Source organism: Gopherus evgoodei, chromosome 1 (assembly GCF_007399415.2).
Source record: "Gopherus evgoodei ecotype Sinaloan lineage chromosome 1, rGopEvg1_v1.p, whole genome shotgun sequence".
NCBI lineage: Eukaryota > Metazoa > Chordata > Testudines > Testudinidae > Gopherus > Gopherus evgoodei.
In genome coordinates this window covers 17,627,986-17,642,731 of record NC_044322.1, presented here as the reverse complement: position 1 = coordinate 17,642,731, position 14,746 = coordinate 17,627,986, and the positions used below count along the sequence as shown (strand labels likewise).

At 39.5% G+C, this 14,746-nt stretch overlaps 1 protein-coding gene across 12 annotated transcripts in view; it reads left to right on the top strand.

Moving 5' to 3' along the window:
• The window catches only part of PICALM (phosphatidylinositol binding clathrin assembly protein), a 129,357-nt gene that overhangs the window by 83,600 nt on the left and 31,011 nt on the right, over positions 1-14,746 (top strand). For 5 of the 12 annotated variants that reach the window (XM_030558738.1, XM_030558791.1, XM_030558753.1 and 2 more), the window contains 6 exons: positions 3,458-3,565; positions 7,188-7,319; positions 7,411-7,441; positions 8,467-8,566; positions 10,826-10,849; positions 13,391-13,450. In XM_030558738.1, coding sequence (XP_030414598.1) covers positions 3,458-3,565; positions 7,188-7,319; positions 7,411-7,441; positions 8,467-8,566; positions 10,826-10,849; positions 13,391-13,450 — 455 coding nt within the window. The other 7 variants (XM_030558743.1, XM_030558825.1, XM_030558781.1 and 4 more) reach the window with 6 other exon arrangements.

Genomic DNA, 14,746 nt, shown 5'->3' with positions numbered 1-14,746 from the left:
CACAGGGCCCTATTCATAAGTGATCTTACCCTACCCCATCCTCTAAGGTGGATGAGGAAAAGATTACAAAATTTAGTTAGGGGATCTTTTTGTGTTCTGCTGACTGGTTTATTTGCTGGCATACCTTCCTGTTTCCCTCGTTCTTTATCTCTGCTTCTGTTGTAGAGCCCCTTTGTGCTAGGTGAGTCCGCTGTTTAAGGACATCCCTCGTGTGAAATTATTGGTTTCTCCACTTGCAGGGTTGTAATGTGTCAATACAGCACGCTGATACTTGTACGACCCCAGCAATGACATTATAGTGTGTCTATAGTATAGTCATTAGATAGGTTGTCAGTCACTGGCTATCTGGTGTGGCTTTGCATTATGGGCCCTGTTGCTGTTTTAGGAGTGTCTTCTGTGATTTTCAGAGGAGTTGTTTGAAGTCGTGTCAAAATTGCCTTTCAGTGAAGTATACAAGAATTGCTAAAGTTAGAGATACTAATAGATTCCAAGGCCAGAATGGACCATTGTATCATCTCATCTGACCACCTGTGTACCAAAGGCCATACAGCTTCCCCAAAATAATTCCTAGAATATATTTTTAAAAAAAAAATCAATCTTGATTTAAAAATTGCCAGTGATGGAGAACTCACCATAGCCCTTGGTAAATTGTTCCAGTGGTTAATTACTCTGTTTAAAATGTATGCCTTATTTCTAGTCTGAATTTGTCTAGCTTCAACTTCCGACCATTGGATCGTATTGTACCTTTTTCTGCTACTCTGAAGAGCCTGTTTATTCCTAGTGTAGATACTTATAGACTGTGATCAAGTCATCCCTTAACATTCCTTTGTTAAGGTAAATAGATTGAACTCCTTGAGTTCTATCACTATAAGGCATGTTTTCTAATCTTTATTCTTCTGGCTCTTCTCTAAATCTTCTCCATTTATCAGTGTCCTACTTGATTTGTATTCCAGCAGCTAGTGGCAAATACAGAAGTAAAATAGCCTTTCTACTCCTAGTCAAGGTTCCCCTGTTTATCCATCCAATGATCACGTTAGCTCTCCAGACTGCAGCATCACATTGGGAGGTCACATTCAGCTGATTATCCCTTCTGGCCCCCAAATCTTTGTCAGAGTCACTGCTTCCCAGGATGCAGTCCCCCATCCATTTAATTCGAATTCTTCCATGCACGTTTCAAGGTTAATGAAAAAGCAATGCAAAGCAAAAAGCTTACTCTCTATCAAGAAAAACATGCAGAATCACTGATTCTTGCTAACTCCTGTTTTCTTATCTTCCCAGCGGGATTATTTTTTTGCTAAACACAAACTCCCTTAAGGATTTCAAGTTGGGATTTTCCCTCCTCACTTGCTGAAATCTTCAAAATAAACTTATGGCTGAGTAATTGACTGGCTTGATGGCAGAAACCCAAGGGTAAAACTGACCTCCCCCACTCCACAGTTAGCAATTGATAAGTCCCTAATGCTGTTCTCTTCATTTGTTTCTTACAGATGAAAAATCCTAAAGCATGAGAGCAGGACACTTGTTTTGCAGAAGCAGAGTCATTTTCTAAAGTAAAAGCATAGACTTTATTTAAATCAATCTTTCTGTTTCTGAAAAGATTGTTTTAAGAGCCCATTGTATTCTGCCAGATGGATTTGTCACTAAAATTTGAAATCTCTGAAATGCACTCACTTCCCTTGTCTTGCCATAAACTCAGTGTTTAAAGTTGCTTTGTAATAAAAATTAGCTCTCTAGCAGTTCTTTAGCTCTTTACTGGTGCTTTTGCTTCGTCTTAACTGTGTATTCCTTTAAGGCAGCTAAAATGGTGTGACTGGTAACAAATTTTATTTCTCCAAGAACTTTATATTTTGTCAAGGTTAAACAACTTTAAACACTAATTTTGTTGAGGTGAAATAGTTTTTCACTGTAGATAAACAGATAAATTTTAACAGAAGTAAGAAAAGTGGGGGGAAAAAAGTATGATCTTTTATCAATTGTTTCTTTTGATTAAGATACTTTTATTCCTAGGTAAACTTGATCTTGTCTAATCTCCATTCCTTGACTCTGTGGTATAAAAAGCAGAGCTGCTACTGTTACACTTGTCAGTGAAACAAGTTTTAAAATGCTAAATATTTTTATGGAGCCTTTCATGTAATAGTTATCTTATTTATCTACCAATGTAAAATGGCAACGGTTGCAATATACACTTCAAATAAAACTCAGTATTAATTTTGGTTTTATGTTCCTATATTTAATATAATGAACTGGGTCATAAACTTCCACTTATTACCTAGTACTTAATAGTATATTAAACTTCAAAAGTGGTGGTATACAAACATTAAATAATTCTTGCAACTTGTGAGATAGTGACTGCCTTTTTGTTCTGCAGAGGCACAGAAAATGAGGTGGTATAGCTTCTGACAAGGCCACAGTTAGTGAAAGAACTGCAATTAGAGTTTGTCTGACTCCTAGCCCCCTGCCTTAACTACTAGACATACTACTACTGTTTTCCACATAGAATTGTATCAAATAACAGAACAGACATAAAAATATTGGTAGTAACAGTGTCTAAGTAGCTTCTATTATCAGTTGTCTCATAGTAGATTGTCTTTGTTTGTACATTGGTGAGACATCTGCCCTAGGAATGTGATTTTGCTGCAATAAAACCATGCTGGTAAGTAGTCGCACTCCCCCTGTTAGCATAGAGACATGGGAGAATTTGGCAGGGAAATTATATGCACAGGGTTAAGCTTGAGGAGGCTTCTCTACCCACCCACTTTCCGTTTATGTGAAGGTGTGGTGGTGGCACAGCTGTGAGTATTGGGTAAGAAAAGGCTGTATATTTAGTCTTAATCTACACTAAAAATTTTAGATGGACCTAACTATGTTGCTCGGGATTGTGAAAAATTCACATCTTTGAGCCCCATAGTTAAGCTGATTTAACCCCTGGTGTACATGTATCTAGGTTGATAGAATTCTTCCATCCACCTACGTACCGCTGTTTGTGGAGTTGGATTACCTACATACAGAAAAGCCCCTTCCATTGATGTAGGAAAGCATTTCTACATTATGGCAGTGCAGCTGTACTGCTGTAGTGCCTCTAATGCAGACATGCCCTAAGTATCGCCAAAAAAAAGTTAGTGTCTTGGGATTTTGTGCCTGTATATTGCTGACCTTGCCTCCTGGGAATCTGTTGGAGATGAAAAAGAAAAAGCAGCCCCTTTTAAGGGAGGGAAAATGGATTTGGAAAACACTACTTGGAGCAAACCACTACCCAGATACTTTCCTGTGTGCATTTCTACTTCAGGGAGTGATCTGGGCCTTAAGAGGTTTTTTCCATACACTCACTCATTCAGTCATTGAAACTATTGGATAATACTCAAATCTATATACATGGCTTGGTATATCCTCTTTCAGACAAAGTGGAGTTGTGGAACAATTGCTATATAATCATTTGTACTCTTTATATTTTGTTCAGGGTTCACTGCTTCTCCTGTTGCTCAACCACAGCCCGTGGCTGGCCTTAATGTTGACTTTGAGTCTGTGTTTGGAAACAAATCTTCTAATGTCGTCGTAGATTCTGGTGGTAAGAGAGGCTTTCATTAATATCAATGTAGGCAACAAATGTGCTTTAATCTTTGGACATCTGTGGAAGGTAGATTTCTTAAGAATGACCATACTTGGTCAGCCCAAAGGTCCATTTACTCCAGTATCCTGTCTTCTGGCAGTGGCCAGTGCCAAGTGCCCCAGAAGGAATTAACAGAACAGGTAGTCACTAAGTGATCCATTTCCTGTTGTCCATTCCCAGTTTCTGGCAAACAGAGGCTAGGGACGTTTGTTTCTGGTATGAACAAATGCAGATTGCTATGAAGAGACTCCAGCTGGTGAAAGCAAAGTGGAATTAAACTTGCAATAGCAGCATCTTTCACATTGTGTGTCTTTTTTGTATTTTGCTAATTAAAGGGCTGCTCCTTTCTACTGAATATTTTTATAGGGATTGCTCTATAATATTTAGAATCGCTCCTTTTATTTAGACTCTGATCCTGCAAACACTTACGCACAGTGATGAGCTGCCAAAATCTTAACTGGTTCCCTATAAAAAGTTCTGATTTAAGGGATATGCCACAGTATGTATTTTTTTGTACCAATAGGGTTACCATACGTCTGTATTTTCCTGGGAGGAATTTTTTAAATTTAAAAATTTCTCCTGGACAGCGATTTAAGAACCAAAAAGCCCATCATGTCTGGGAAAATATGGCTGTATGTTAACCCCACCTAAAGTTCTTTTTTTAAAAGATGGGCCTGAACTAGAAATGAGCTCCATTTCACATATGTGGGTCCTTGCCACTCCCTGGGGGGTGTGCTAGGGTGGCCAGATGGTTTTTTTTTCTTATATAGGCTCCTATTACCCCCCACCCTCTGTCCCGATTTTTCACACTTACTGTCTGGTCACACTAGGGTGTGCACATGTGTGGGTCCCAGCTTCTCCCTACCCCCCTCATTGAAGCAGGTGTGCAGGGTTACTGCCCTGGGAACTGCAGGGCACCAGTGGATGTGGGGCCGGCTGCAGACAGGGGCATGGGGCAGGGCTAGCTGGAGACAGGAGGGTGTGGGGTTGGTTGGAGGCAAGGGGGTGTGGGGTTGACTGGCTTCAGGCAGGGCCGCAATGGGATGCAGCAGGGGTTGGCTGGAGACAGGGCAGGGGCTGTGGCATGGCCTGGCTGTGGCAGGAGGTGTGGTGGGGCTGGCTGCGGGCAGTGCGGGGGCTGGCTGCGGGCAGTGCAGGGCGGGGGGGGTGGGCATGGCGGGGGCCGGCTGCAGGGGGGGTGGGCATGGAGGTGGCTGGCTGCGGGCGGTGCAGGGCGTGGTGGGGGCTGGCTGCGGGCAGGACAGGGGGTGCAGGGCTGGAGTGAACAGGGTGGGGGCATGGGAGGGTGGTGGGTACTCACTGGGAGAGCAGCTTGGAGCAGCCTGAGCAGCAGAGCAGCCGGGGATCCACCATGCAGCAACGGGAACAACAGGGTCAGGGGGTGGCTCACATGGCTCCCTCAGTGCCCCCGGCGGCTGAAGTAGGAATTACATCACTTCCCGAACAGAGCCCACCAAAGCCGCAGCACCCCCTCGCAGGGAAGCAGCTTAACAACCAGTTCTAAAGCTGCTTCAGAATTTAATAACCAGTTCACGTGAACCGGTGCGAACTGGCTCCAGCTCCCCAGTGCTTATGCGTGCAAGTAACTTCACACAGGTTATTTTTTACTGCTTCAGTGGGACTAAGCACCAAGTTCAGCACATGCATAAATATTTGCAGAACTGGCCTTAGTTACTTACCAGATCAAAAGGCTATATAATTGAATCTAATATGCCATGAACTACAAAGTTAAATTCTGTCTTCACTGCATAGTGCTGTGAAATTAAAAGGCATTTTTCTACACTGTTTAACATAATGACCATACTGGGTCAAACCAATCGTCTGTCTAGCCCAGTATCCTATCTTCCAACAGTGGATGATGCCAGATACTTCAGTAGAAATTAACGGAACAGGACAATTATCAAATGAGGCATCCCCTGTTATCCAGTCCCAGCTTCTGGCAGTCAGAAGTTTAAGGACACCCAGAGATTGGGGTTGCATCCCAATAGCCTTTGATGGACCTATCCTCCATGAATTTACCGAATTCTTTTTGAATCTGGTTATACTTTTGGCCTTCACAGCTTCCCCTGGCAACAAGTTCCACAGGCTGACTACACTATATGAAGAAGTACTTTTTTACATTTATTTTAAACCTGCTGCCTTTTAATTTCATTGGGTGACCACTTGTTCTTGTGCTATCTGAAGGGGTAAATAACACTTGCTTATTCACTTTTTCCCACCATTCATGATTTTATAGACCTGTATCATAACCCCCCCTTGGTTGTCTCTTTTCTAAGATGAAAAATCTCTTTTTAATCTTTCCTCATATGGAAGCTCTTCCATATTCCTAATTATTTTTGTTCCTGTACTTTTTCCAATTCTAATGTATCTTTTTTAAGTTGGGGCAACCAGAACTGTATGCAGCAGTCAAGGTGTGGATGTACTGTGGAGTTAATAGTGGCATTATATTTTCTGTCTTCTTATTTATCCCTTTCCTAATGATTCCTAATATTCTTAGCTTTTTTTTGACTGCTGCTGCACATTGAGCAGATGTTTTCAGAGAGCTATCCATGATGATGCCAAGATTTCATTCTTGATTTGGACCCTCTCTCTTTTTATGTATAGTTGGGATTGTTTTCCAGTGTGCATTGCTTTGCATTTATCAACACTGAATTTCACCTGCCATTTTGTTTCCCAGTCACCCAGTTTTGTGAGAGCCCTTTGCAATCCGCTTTTGACTTAACTGTCTTGAGTAATTTTGTATTGACTGCAATCTTTGCCTCCTCACTGTTCACTCCTTTTTCCAGTTCATTTATGAATACGTTGAACAGCATTGGTCAAATTACAGATCCTTGGGGATCCCTGCTATTTACCTCTCTCCACTGTGAAAGTGACCGTTTCCTACCTTTTAACGGTTTCTGATCCATGAGGACCTTCCCTCTTATTAATTAACCGAAGGTTAACAGTTAACCTAAGCTTTCAAATCTGTTTTGTTTTCTGATTTTTTTTATTTGTGTTTAAATAATTTGGATCTTAATATTTTTTAGGGCATGATCACTTTAAGATCAAGATAGCAAATTACCAAAGCCAGCTGGTACACACTTAACAGAGAAATTGGATTTATACTGAGTACCTTTAATTCTTTTGAGCACTTAGTAGTTAAATCTTTTATGCACCTTTAAGTTAGCATTCCTATGCCTTTTTTAAAAAACAATTTTTTCTGCAACAGGAAAATTTAGAGGAGTTTTTACCTTTAAAACTATGGATGCTATCCTGAAAACCTTCCATACTTGGAATTTGCACTGCATTCAGTAGGAGTTTCTCACACATAGGGTTTGAAGGATCAGTCTCAAAGCAGCTATTCTTCTGTGCCATTAATATCCCTGTTTGCAGTTGAGGTATAATGGCTTTATTCACTTTCTATACTGTAGTTTTGTGCAACACTTGATTCAGTCTTCCATATTTTTAGCCAATGTTTTGTTGGACTCCTTACACCCTTCCCCCTTGGTGTAAATGTGTAATCTGATCTTCATGGAAGCCTCAAGTTTAAGGCCTGCTTTATTTATTTTATCATTTTAAGGCTTTGATGAATTAGGTGGACTCCTAAAACCAACAGTGACCTCTCAAAACCAGAATCTTCTCGTTGCCAAGCTGCCACCTAACAAGTTAGTATCAGATGATCTGGATTCATCCTTAGCCAACCTCGTAGGCAGTAAGTATTTGTTGGAAATCTTAAGATAAGTTTGTGTGATTGTATAAAATGAACAGGCTATTTCAGTAATGTTTTTCCCATTTTGTGGCAGATTTGGGCATTGGAAATGGAACTACTAAAAAGTGAGTGTTTTGTTTTTAATCAAACTTGGAAAATTTCTTGAATTTCTAACGGCTTATTCTTGATAGTATTTAGCACTTCATGATCATAACCACTTTGTGCATACTAATCTTTACAGGATCTCTGAGGAAATCTGTATTATCTCTATTTTACAGAGGAGAAAACTGAAACCTAGGTGAAGTGACTTGACCCACAGCTACTTTTGGGGTGGGAGCAGGGCAGCAGCAACAACGCTCGGATTAGAGTTTGTCTAAATCCTGTTGCTGTTACTGTGTTAATTGGTCTGGACCCTGATGCCTGTTGCTCTTATTTAGTGAATAAACTTCATAAAATACGTAGTTTATTGGTCATTCAGTATGGTTGTTAGTATTACAATGCATGCCTACAATAACTAGCAGCTCCTTAAAAGACCTCAACTCATCCCATTTCTAAACATCTGAAGTAAATTTAGCTGTGTGTAGTATCTCATGAAGTTTAAGAAATCTGGGGTGTGATGGGCCAGTAGGAGGAAAGTGAACTCCTGATCTGGAATAATTGTGATCAGCTTTGATGTTGTATTTAACATCAAGCACAATTAGCCTCAGCAACTCCAGCACCACTGCAAAGAACAGAATCCTGTCAATCCAGTTAGGGCTGCTGTGGCGTAGTCTGTTCTAGCCTTGAAACCATCCAGGAATTTGTACACATTTGCTCCTGCCCACGTTATAATTTGACCTGCAATAATTGAGCTAATAGTATTACAGTGCATCTAGGCTAAGAAAAGTAGTTGAGTTTAGGTCAATCTTAGCGAGCTTCTGTTAGCTGAATCTGATGTTTGTTTTCCCTAGTCCAGACCATGTTTACTGTGACTGTACAACTTGATTTGGTGATTAGGCTCTTAAGGAGTTAATGCTAAGCTCTTAAGGGATCAGTATTAATGTAGATTTTCACCTTGTGGAAAGACGGAGCTTATTTGACTAATGTACTGTATCTAAGGATGGTGCAAAGAATCTGTTATCTAACATTTTTTAAAAATTTTTATTTGAAGTGATGTCAATTGGACTCAGCCAGGCGAAAAGAAGTTAACTGGTGGTTCTAACTGGCAGCCCAAGGTTGCACCCACAACTGCATGGAATGCTCCAACAATTGTAAGTGAATGAAGATTCTGAAGTAGTGAATCTATGTAACTTAAAATGTAGGCAAACATGCTTTATAGAGGTGTGGAGATGATGAGTAATTACAGTGGATAGGTTATGAAAATTATTTGAATAATAAATGGTCAGGTTGAGAATGTATATTGCTATAGTAACAGTAACTGAATGGCCAACTTCATTTAGATTATTTCTCCTTTATCAGATATGCTGTTTCATTGCATATGACTAAGGCTAAGATTTAGCCATGGGTAAATTTAGTAAAAGTCATGGACAGGTCACAGGCAATTAAAAAAAAAAATAAAAAATTCACGGCCTCGTGACCTATCCATGACTTGTACTGTATACTCCTGACTAAGTCTTGGGTGTTCTGGGGGGCTCCAGGAGCACAACTGCTGCTCTGGAGGGGGAGGGGAGTTGCCTGCTGGTATGGAGGGGAAGGGGACTTTGGGGCACTCCCTGCTCTGAAGTGGGGGCTCCAGCTTACCCACTGGTACTGGGACAGGCCTGGGAGACCTCACGCCCGCTCCAGGGGCAGCAGTCTGGGACTGCTGCCACTGCTGCTGGGGGGTGGGTGGGAGTGGCCCAGGACCACCCAAGATGCTCCAATGGCCCTGAAGTCAGTCGTACCTGCTGACTGTCTTCCATGACCTCTGTGGCAGACTCACAGACTTATATGTGACTTATTCTATAACACGAGTGTGAATTTATACTGTAAACTAAAAGTATTGTTAGGGCAGAAACTTAGGTTGTAGAGCATCAAACCCGTAGTAATTATTGAGTAGGATAACCTGACCTTTTGGAAATAGTGGTGATGGTTGGGGCTACTCTTCATTCTGAATGCTGTTTGGAAGTGTGGAAATATACTTGCTCTTGAAATATAGTACTGTGTGGTGAAGCTGTATGTCATTGGTTTTAAACCTGTTCAAATGGCAGCATGGACCCCACTGAAAATTTTAGACAAGTCTGCAGACCGCTAGGTTGAAAACCACTGTTCTGTGGTAACCACTACCTATCATGGACCCCTTAGCCTAGGGCTCCACGGACTTTCTAAGAACCACTGCTGTATGTCACAACACTGAGCCTGCTCTGTGACTTGAGACAGGAAGTAGTGCATTTTCTGCTACCCAAGGGTGTGGGAAGTGATGTTACAGGGATAGGTGCCTTAGAAATGTGTACAACTAGTACAGTCACACTCTGAAATGTGCGCTTGCTTTTAATACGTCTCCACTTAACACCTTCAGTGACCAATCTGATTTTTCTCTAGTTTACAACTCCATTACAGATAGCATGTATTGTGGATCACGTGTTTTTGCCAAAGTGGTTTGTTCTCCCATCCATTAATGTATGTGTTGAGAGAGGGAGGGAAGGATATACTTGAGCAGCTCCCACTTATGTTGGTGGGACCTGCGTGTGTAAATTCTACTCTCCCTTTTACCACAAACTGGAGAATAGTATACAAGCATAGTAAACATAACAAAACAAGTGTTTTGAGCTATTATATCAAACAGTATTCAACAATTTTGTGATTTAACAATGAAACACATGATTTGTTACAGATTTGGAAAGAGAAACAATCTCTCTCTTCAGGTCATCTACCTGCTCTCATTTTGGGTGGCAGCTGCCAACTCAGATCTTGTATGCAGGTGAAAGTGGTTGTGGATATTACAGTTTCTGTAGTACTCACCTACTACCTGAATGACTTACTAGCAATTGGATTTTTCTCATGTGCTTGAAAATACTTAATTGTTGTCATAGCAAAATATATGATATCTTTATATGCATTTTGTAACATATCATTCCATTTCTAATCAGTTCTTATATTAATATTTAAAGACACTGTCAAGGCATCTTGTTTTATACGAAACCTTTTGCTCATTATTAAATTGTCAGAAAAAACTTAGGAGGAGGAAATTGGTTTGTTCATCAAATTCTTCTCCACTTTGTCCATTAGTCTATTTATTGTAGCGCTGTGCTGCTGTTTGATAAACTTTTGAAAACAAGGAAGAATGTTTTTGGAAAATAAGTGCACACAAAAATAAATGGATTATACAAACAGGTATGAAACCCATCAACCTTGACAGTGTCACTTAAAAGATTTGTTCAATGACTTGAAGTACAAGAATTTTTATTTTAGGGCAGACATTAAGTATACTTGTGAACTAAAATGCTATCTGTGTATATTCTGTTGTGTAAGTACTTGTTTCTAATCCAGTATTATTGCATTATGTAATTGTTCTCCCCTGGGAAATACAGAATGGCATGCATTTTCCACAATACGTAAGTGAAAAAAACCAACAGCCTTTTTGCAATCAATTGGCATGCTATATTAACCACTGCTGTAGCAGAGTCTTATAACCTTCCTGCTATTACATATCTCTCATATTAAGATCTTTGGTGTGCAGAAGATTTGAGCTTTTCTTAGCATATACAAATCTTGTGGGTGTTCTGCAGGCTCTTGACTCGAATGATGGCATGGGAAATACTGAGATTTTTTTTTCCTTACTTAAAACTCTGCCATGTGCTGCCAGATAGCTGGGTCTGTGTCTGTGGTGCCTTTAATGCATCTGGTTAAGTTTGAAGATAAGTTGTGTGTGTTTGAATAATTGCATGAATCTCACAGCCTTCTGTTATAATTGGCACTTTATTCACTTTTATTGTAGTTCTTCTTTTCAAGTAGGGAGAGACCAATATGTCATATATGTTCAAATAAACTAAGAGAAAATCCCAGCTCCTGATTAAGTTTATAAAGGGCAAACCATAACTTGTGCATTGTTTTCTTGGAGGAATGCAGTCTTACTCACAGATAATCTTTTTTTGTATTTCAACAATATTGGTCTTTCCCTTTTATTCAGTTTTCATTATGGGATAATTTTAACAGTGGAGGATGTAAAGTTTGTACTGGAGCACTCTATAGATATATATAGAGAGAGAGAGAGCGAGAGAGAGAGAGAGCGCATTTGTGTGTGTATGTATGTGTACACATACATATAATGTGAATGATTTAAAGAATGTTCAAAGCTTTTTGAACTGAATAATATTTAGATAGTTACTGTACAATCTAGGTAATTCTTTAAACTGAAACTTGTTCTAATAGCTACTAGAATGCTAATTACCATTGGCTGGTGCATATTAAAGAGCAGCTGATACCTCAAAAAAATTAATGTTCTATTCAGAAATAGTCCTCCTTGTATCACACTTCTGGGGTTATGTTGTGAGGGTGAAATTACCTGCCTGTGGAATATTGTTCCCTACAATATATCATCTTTCGCCAGTGTAGTTCTGAATGTCACAAGTAACAATTATTCCACCACTTTCCTTGAGAGTCTCTTCCCTAATAAAATCTTTGTAATATAAGAAACATGCATGAAAGCATGATCTTGGAGTTTGTCTGGTTCAATCTTCTGTAGTGTCATGAATTATAATTTCCACAGGGAAGAACTGGGATGTCACAAGCAGAGCATTAATAATTGCAAGTGAGGGATTAACAGGAGGTGGAGCAGATAAAGATCCCTAGATATCACAGTCTATTGGTACTTGATAAGTACTCAACTAGATAATGTTCTTAGACAAAGTTCTTGTCTCCGTGCAAAAGTCTGCCCTAATAAATAGGGTCAGGAGCATGGGAAAGTGGAAAGACGAAGGAATATATAAGTATGCAGAATTGCTTTTGAACAGAATATATCTTTTGCTGCCTCCTGCTTTCTAAGAGGTATCAGAGGGACTTTATATGTGCATTGCATTTTTTAAACAGTAGGGGATATACGATCAGTTTACTGTTGACAGAGATAAAGCCTAGAGCAGGGATGCCAGTCTCATTCTTCCACTTCACAATAGCTGTCATGTAATGTTAATTTATATAGACTGAATGGTATTGGTTGTGATTTACCATGTTTTAATGCATTGTAATAACTAGGGTATTTCTAACAGTTGAAAAGAGACTCATTTTAGAGTAGCAGATCAATGTTCTGTACCCACTTGTAAATACTGTGGGACAGTGTCTGCATTGGGATTTTAGGGCTACCTCTTATCATTGCTCTAGCACAGGTGCAGCTCCACCAGTGACCAGCATTGAACTGTGTTATCATGTCACCTAGACCTACTATGAATTGGGTTAGACAGCAAGCTGGTAAAACACTGAAAGCCAGCCAGCATTAGAACTGCCACTGCTAGGACTGGCGCAGCTGTGTTAGTGCTAAGGGAATGGAAACTCCCTTAAAATCTTTAGTGTGTATGTAGCCTAGTTTGGAAAGAGAGAACTTCTGATGTTTTTACTATAACTGCAGTAACTAGCCTTTATATTTGGTTCCATTTTTAGAATTACCTGGGCACAGTTTACTTCAGTAAAATAAGTAGTAAGTTTTATACTTCATAGGATTCGGGCAGTATTCACTTTTGTCATATAATCATATTGATTTTATTTGTGTATACTATATGTAAATATTTCCTGAATTTCCTATTAAGTACAAAACATACATATTTAGATCTCTATACATTCTTTGGACTGAAGACTCGGATATCTCTAGGTGGCTCTTTAGATTACTGAGAGTCAAACCCTAACAGATTTGCTCTTGTCTGTAATTTATACATATGTCAAGTCTTTCTAGAAACCTTGAGCATAAGTATTGCAATTGATCTGAAATCAGATCAACTTTAACAGAAACCTACAAATGCTAATAGGTGTCAGTTGATCTTTTTTTGCTATATTAGTAACATGCTGTCTAGTCAGTGCTCCGTTTTACACTTAAAGGCAATTTATTATCTTGTATGCAACTCAGTCAGTCTTCCATACAGTTCAGTGTTATCTCTTTTCTGTGTTAGGCACCACCTGTAATGGCCTATCCTGCTACAACACCAACAGGAATGATGGGATATGGAATGGTTAGTGAAATTTCCTGTTACTTAATTTGCCATAAACATGGTTTGCTTGTTACTTTTATTATGAGGTAGCTGTAAACATAAAGCATTCTAGGAGCAATATGTCACTTGGCCTAAACATGTTAAGTAGGCTTAATTATCAGTTCCTCTTTGTTCTTCGCTGAATCACTCAATTCCATTTTTCTGCAGGAAAATCAACTATGGCTCTTAAACGTCATCTCTACCCTTTTCTTCTTCACCTAGCCCCTTGATGACTTACTCCATACATTTAGTATGTATTGAATGAAGTAGTCACCAGGTTCCTTGTTCATCTTCCATTACTTACTAAATTCTCCCTCAGGTATTCATCTTTCCATAACTCCGAGAACTCCTCTTTAGCGTCTCCCCTTTTTTAATGTCCTTACTGAGGCAGAAGAGTTTTATTGGATGACTGTTAAGGAAATACTTAAAGCTATATTTCAGGAGACTCAACATCATGAAGAAAGAAAACTCATGTAGTTGTGTGTTGCTCAGATCTTTGTCTCTAGAACTTCAAATCTGAAGTAGCAACACAAATATATAGAAATCTTGCTCTTCACCCACCGTGTATGTAAGACTGATTTGCCGTATAATTAATGGTACAAGAAAATCTAATGGTTAAAACATCACAGTAAATTTATTACCAACCCTTAACATGGATGCATCCCTTTTTTGCACTATGCTAGGAGCATTGCTATCGCAGTAAGTACTTCCTTGAAAAAACTGTAAAAGGTGGAGACTTCCAGCTGTCCAGTTAATCCAGATATGAATGGGACAGTTGTGTAGATTTTAAGAGGAATGAGTGCCAGATTACTTAATAAGGGAAGAGTTATATGCACCTAGGCCTGCTCTTGAATAGAGGGAGAAACATCTAAAAATAATTCTTCTACTAAATTGAAAAATCTTTCTCACAGTTGTTTTACTAATTAATTAGTGACTATATTTACAAAAATGCTATTAATTCAGGTTTAAAGTTTGCTTAGATAATTAACCATTCCTTCTGAATTTAATTCCCTCTGAACCCTACCAAAAGGCACCTGTCACCACAGTAGCTAAGTACCAAACACAGAAGGAAGAGTTGCACAAAAAATCCTGTATAGAAGCCTACACTCCACCACTTTATCCAGCTGTTATTACTTGTTTAAAGCTTCCATCACCTCAGCATGATGATGTGTTCTGGAGGCCTCATAATTGAAGGATGCACTATGTGCAATAGGAGGTTTCCTACTGTGTTCTGAAAACAGTCCTGATTTGTTCAGGTTTGCCACAGCTGGGGATCCT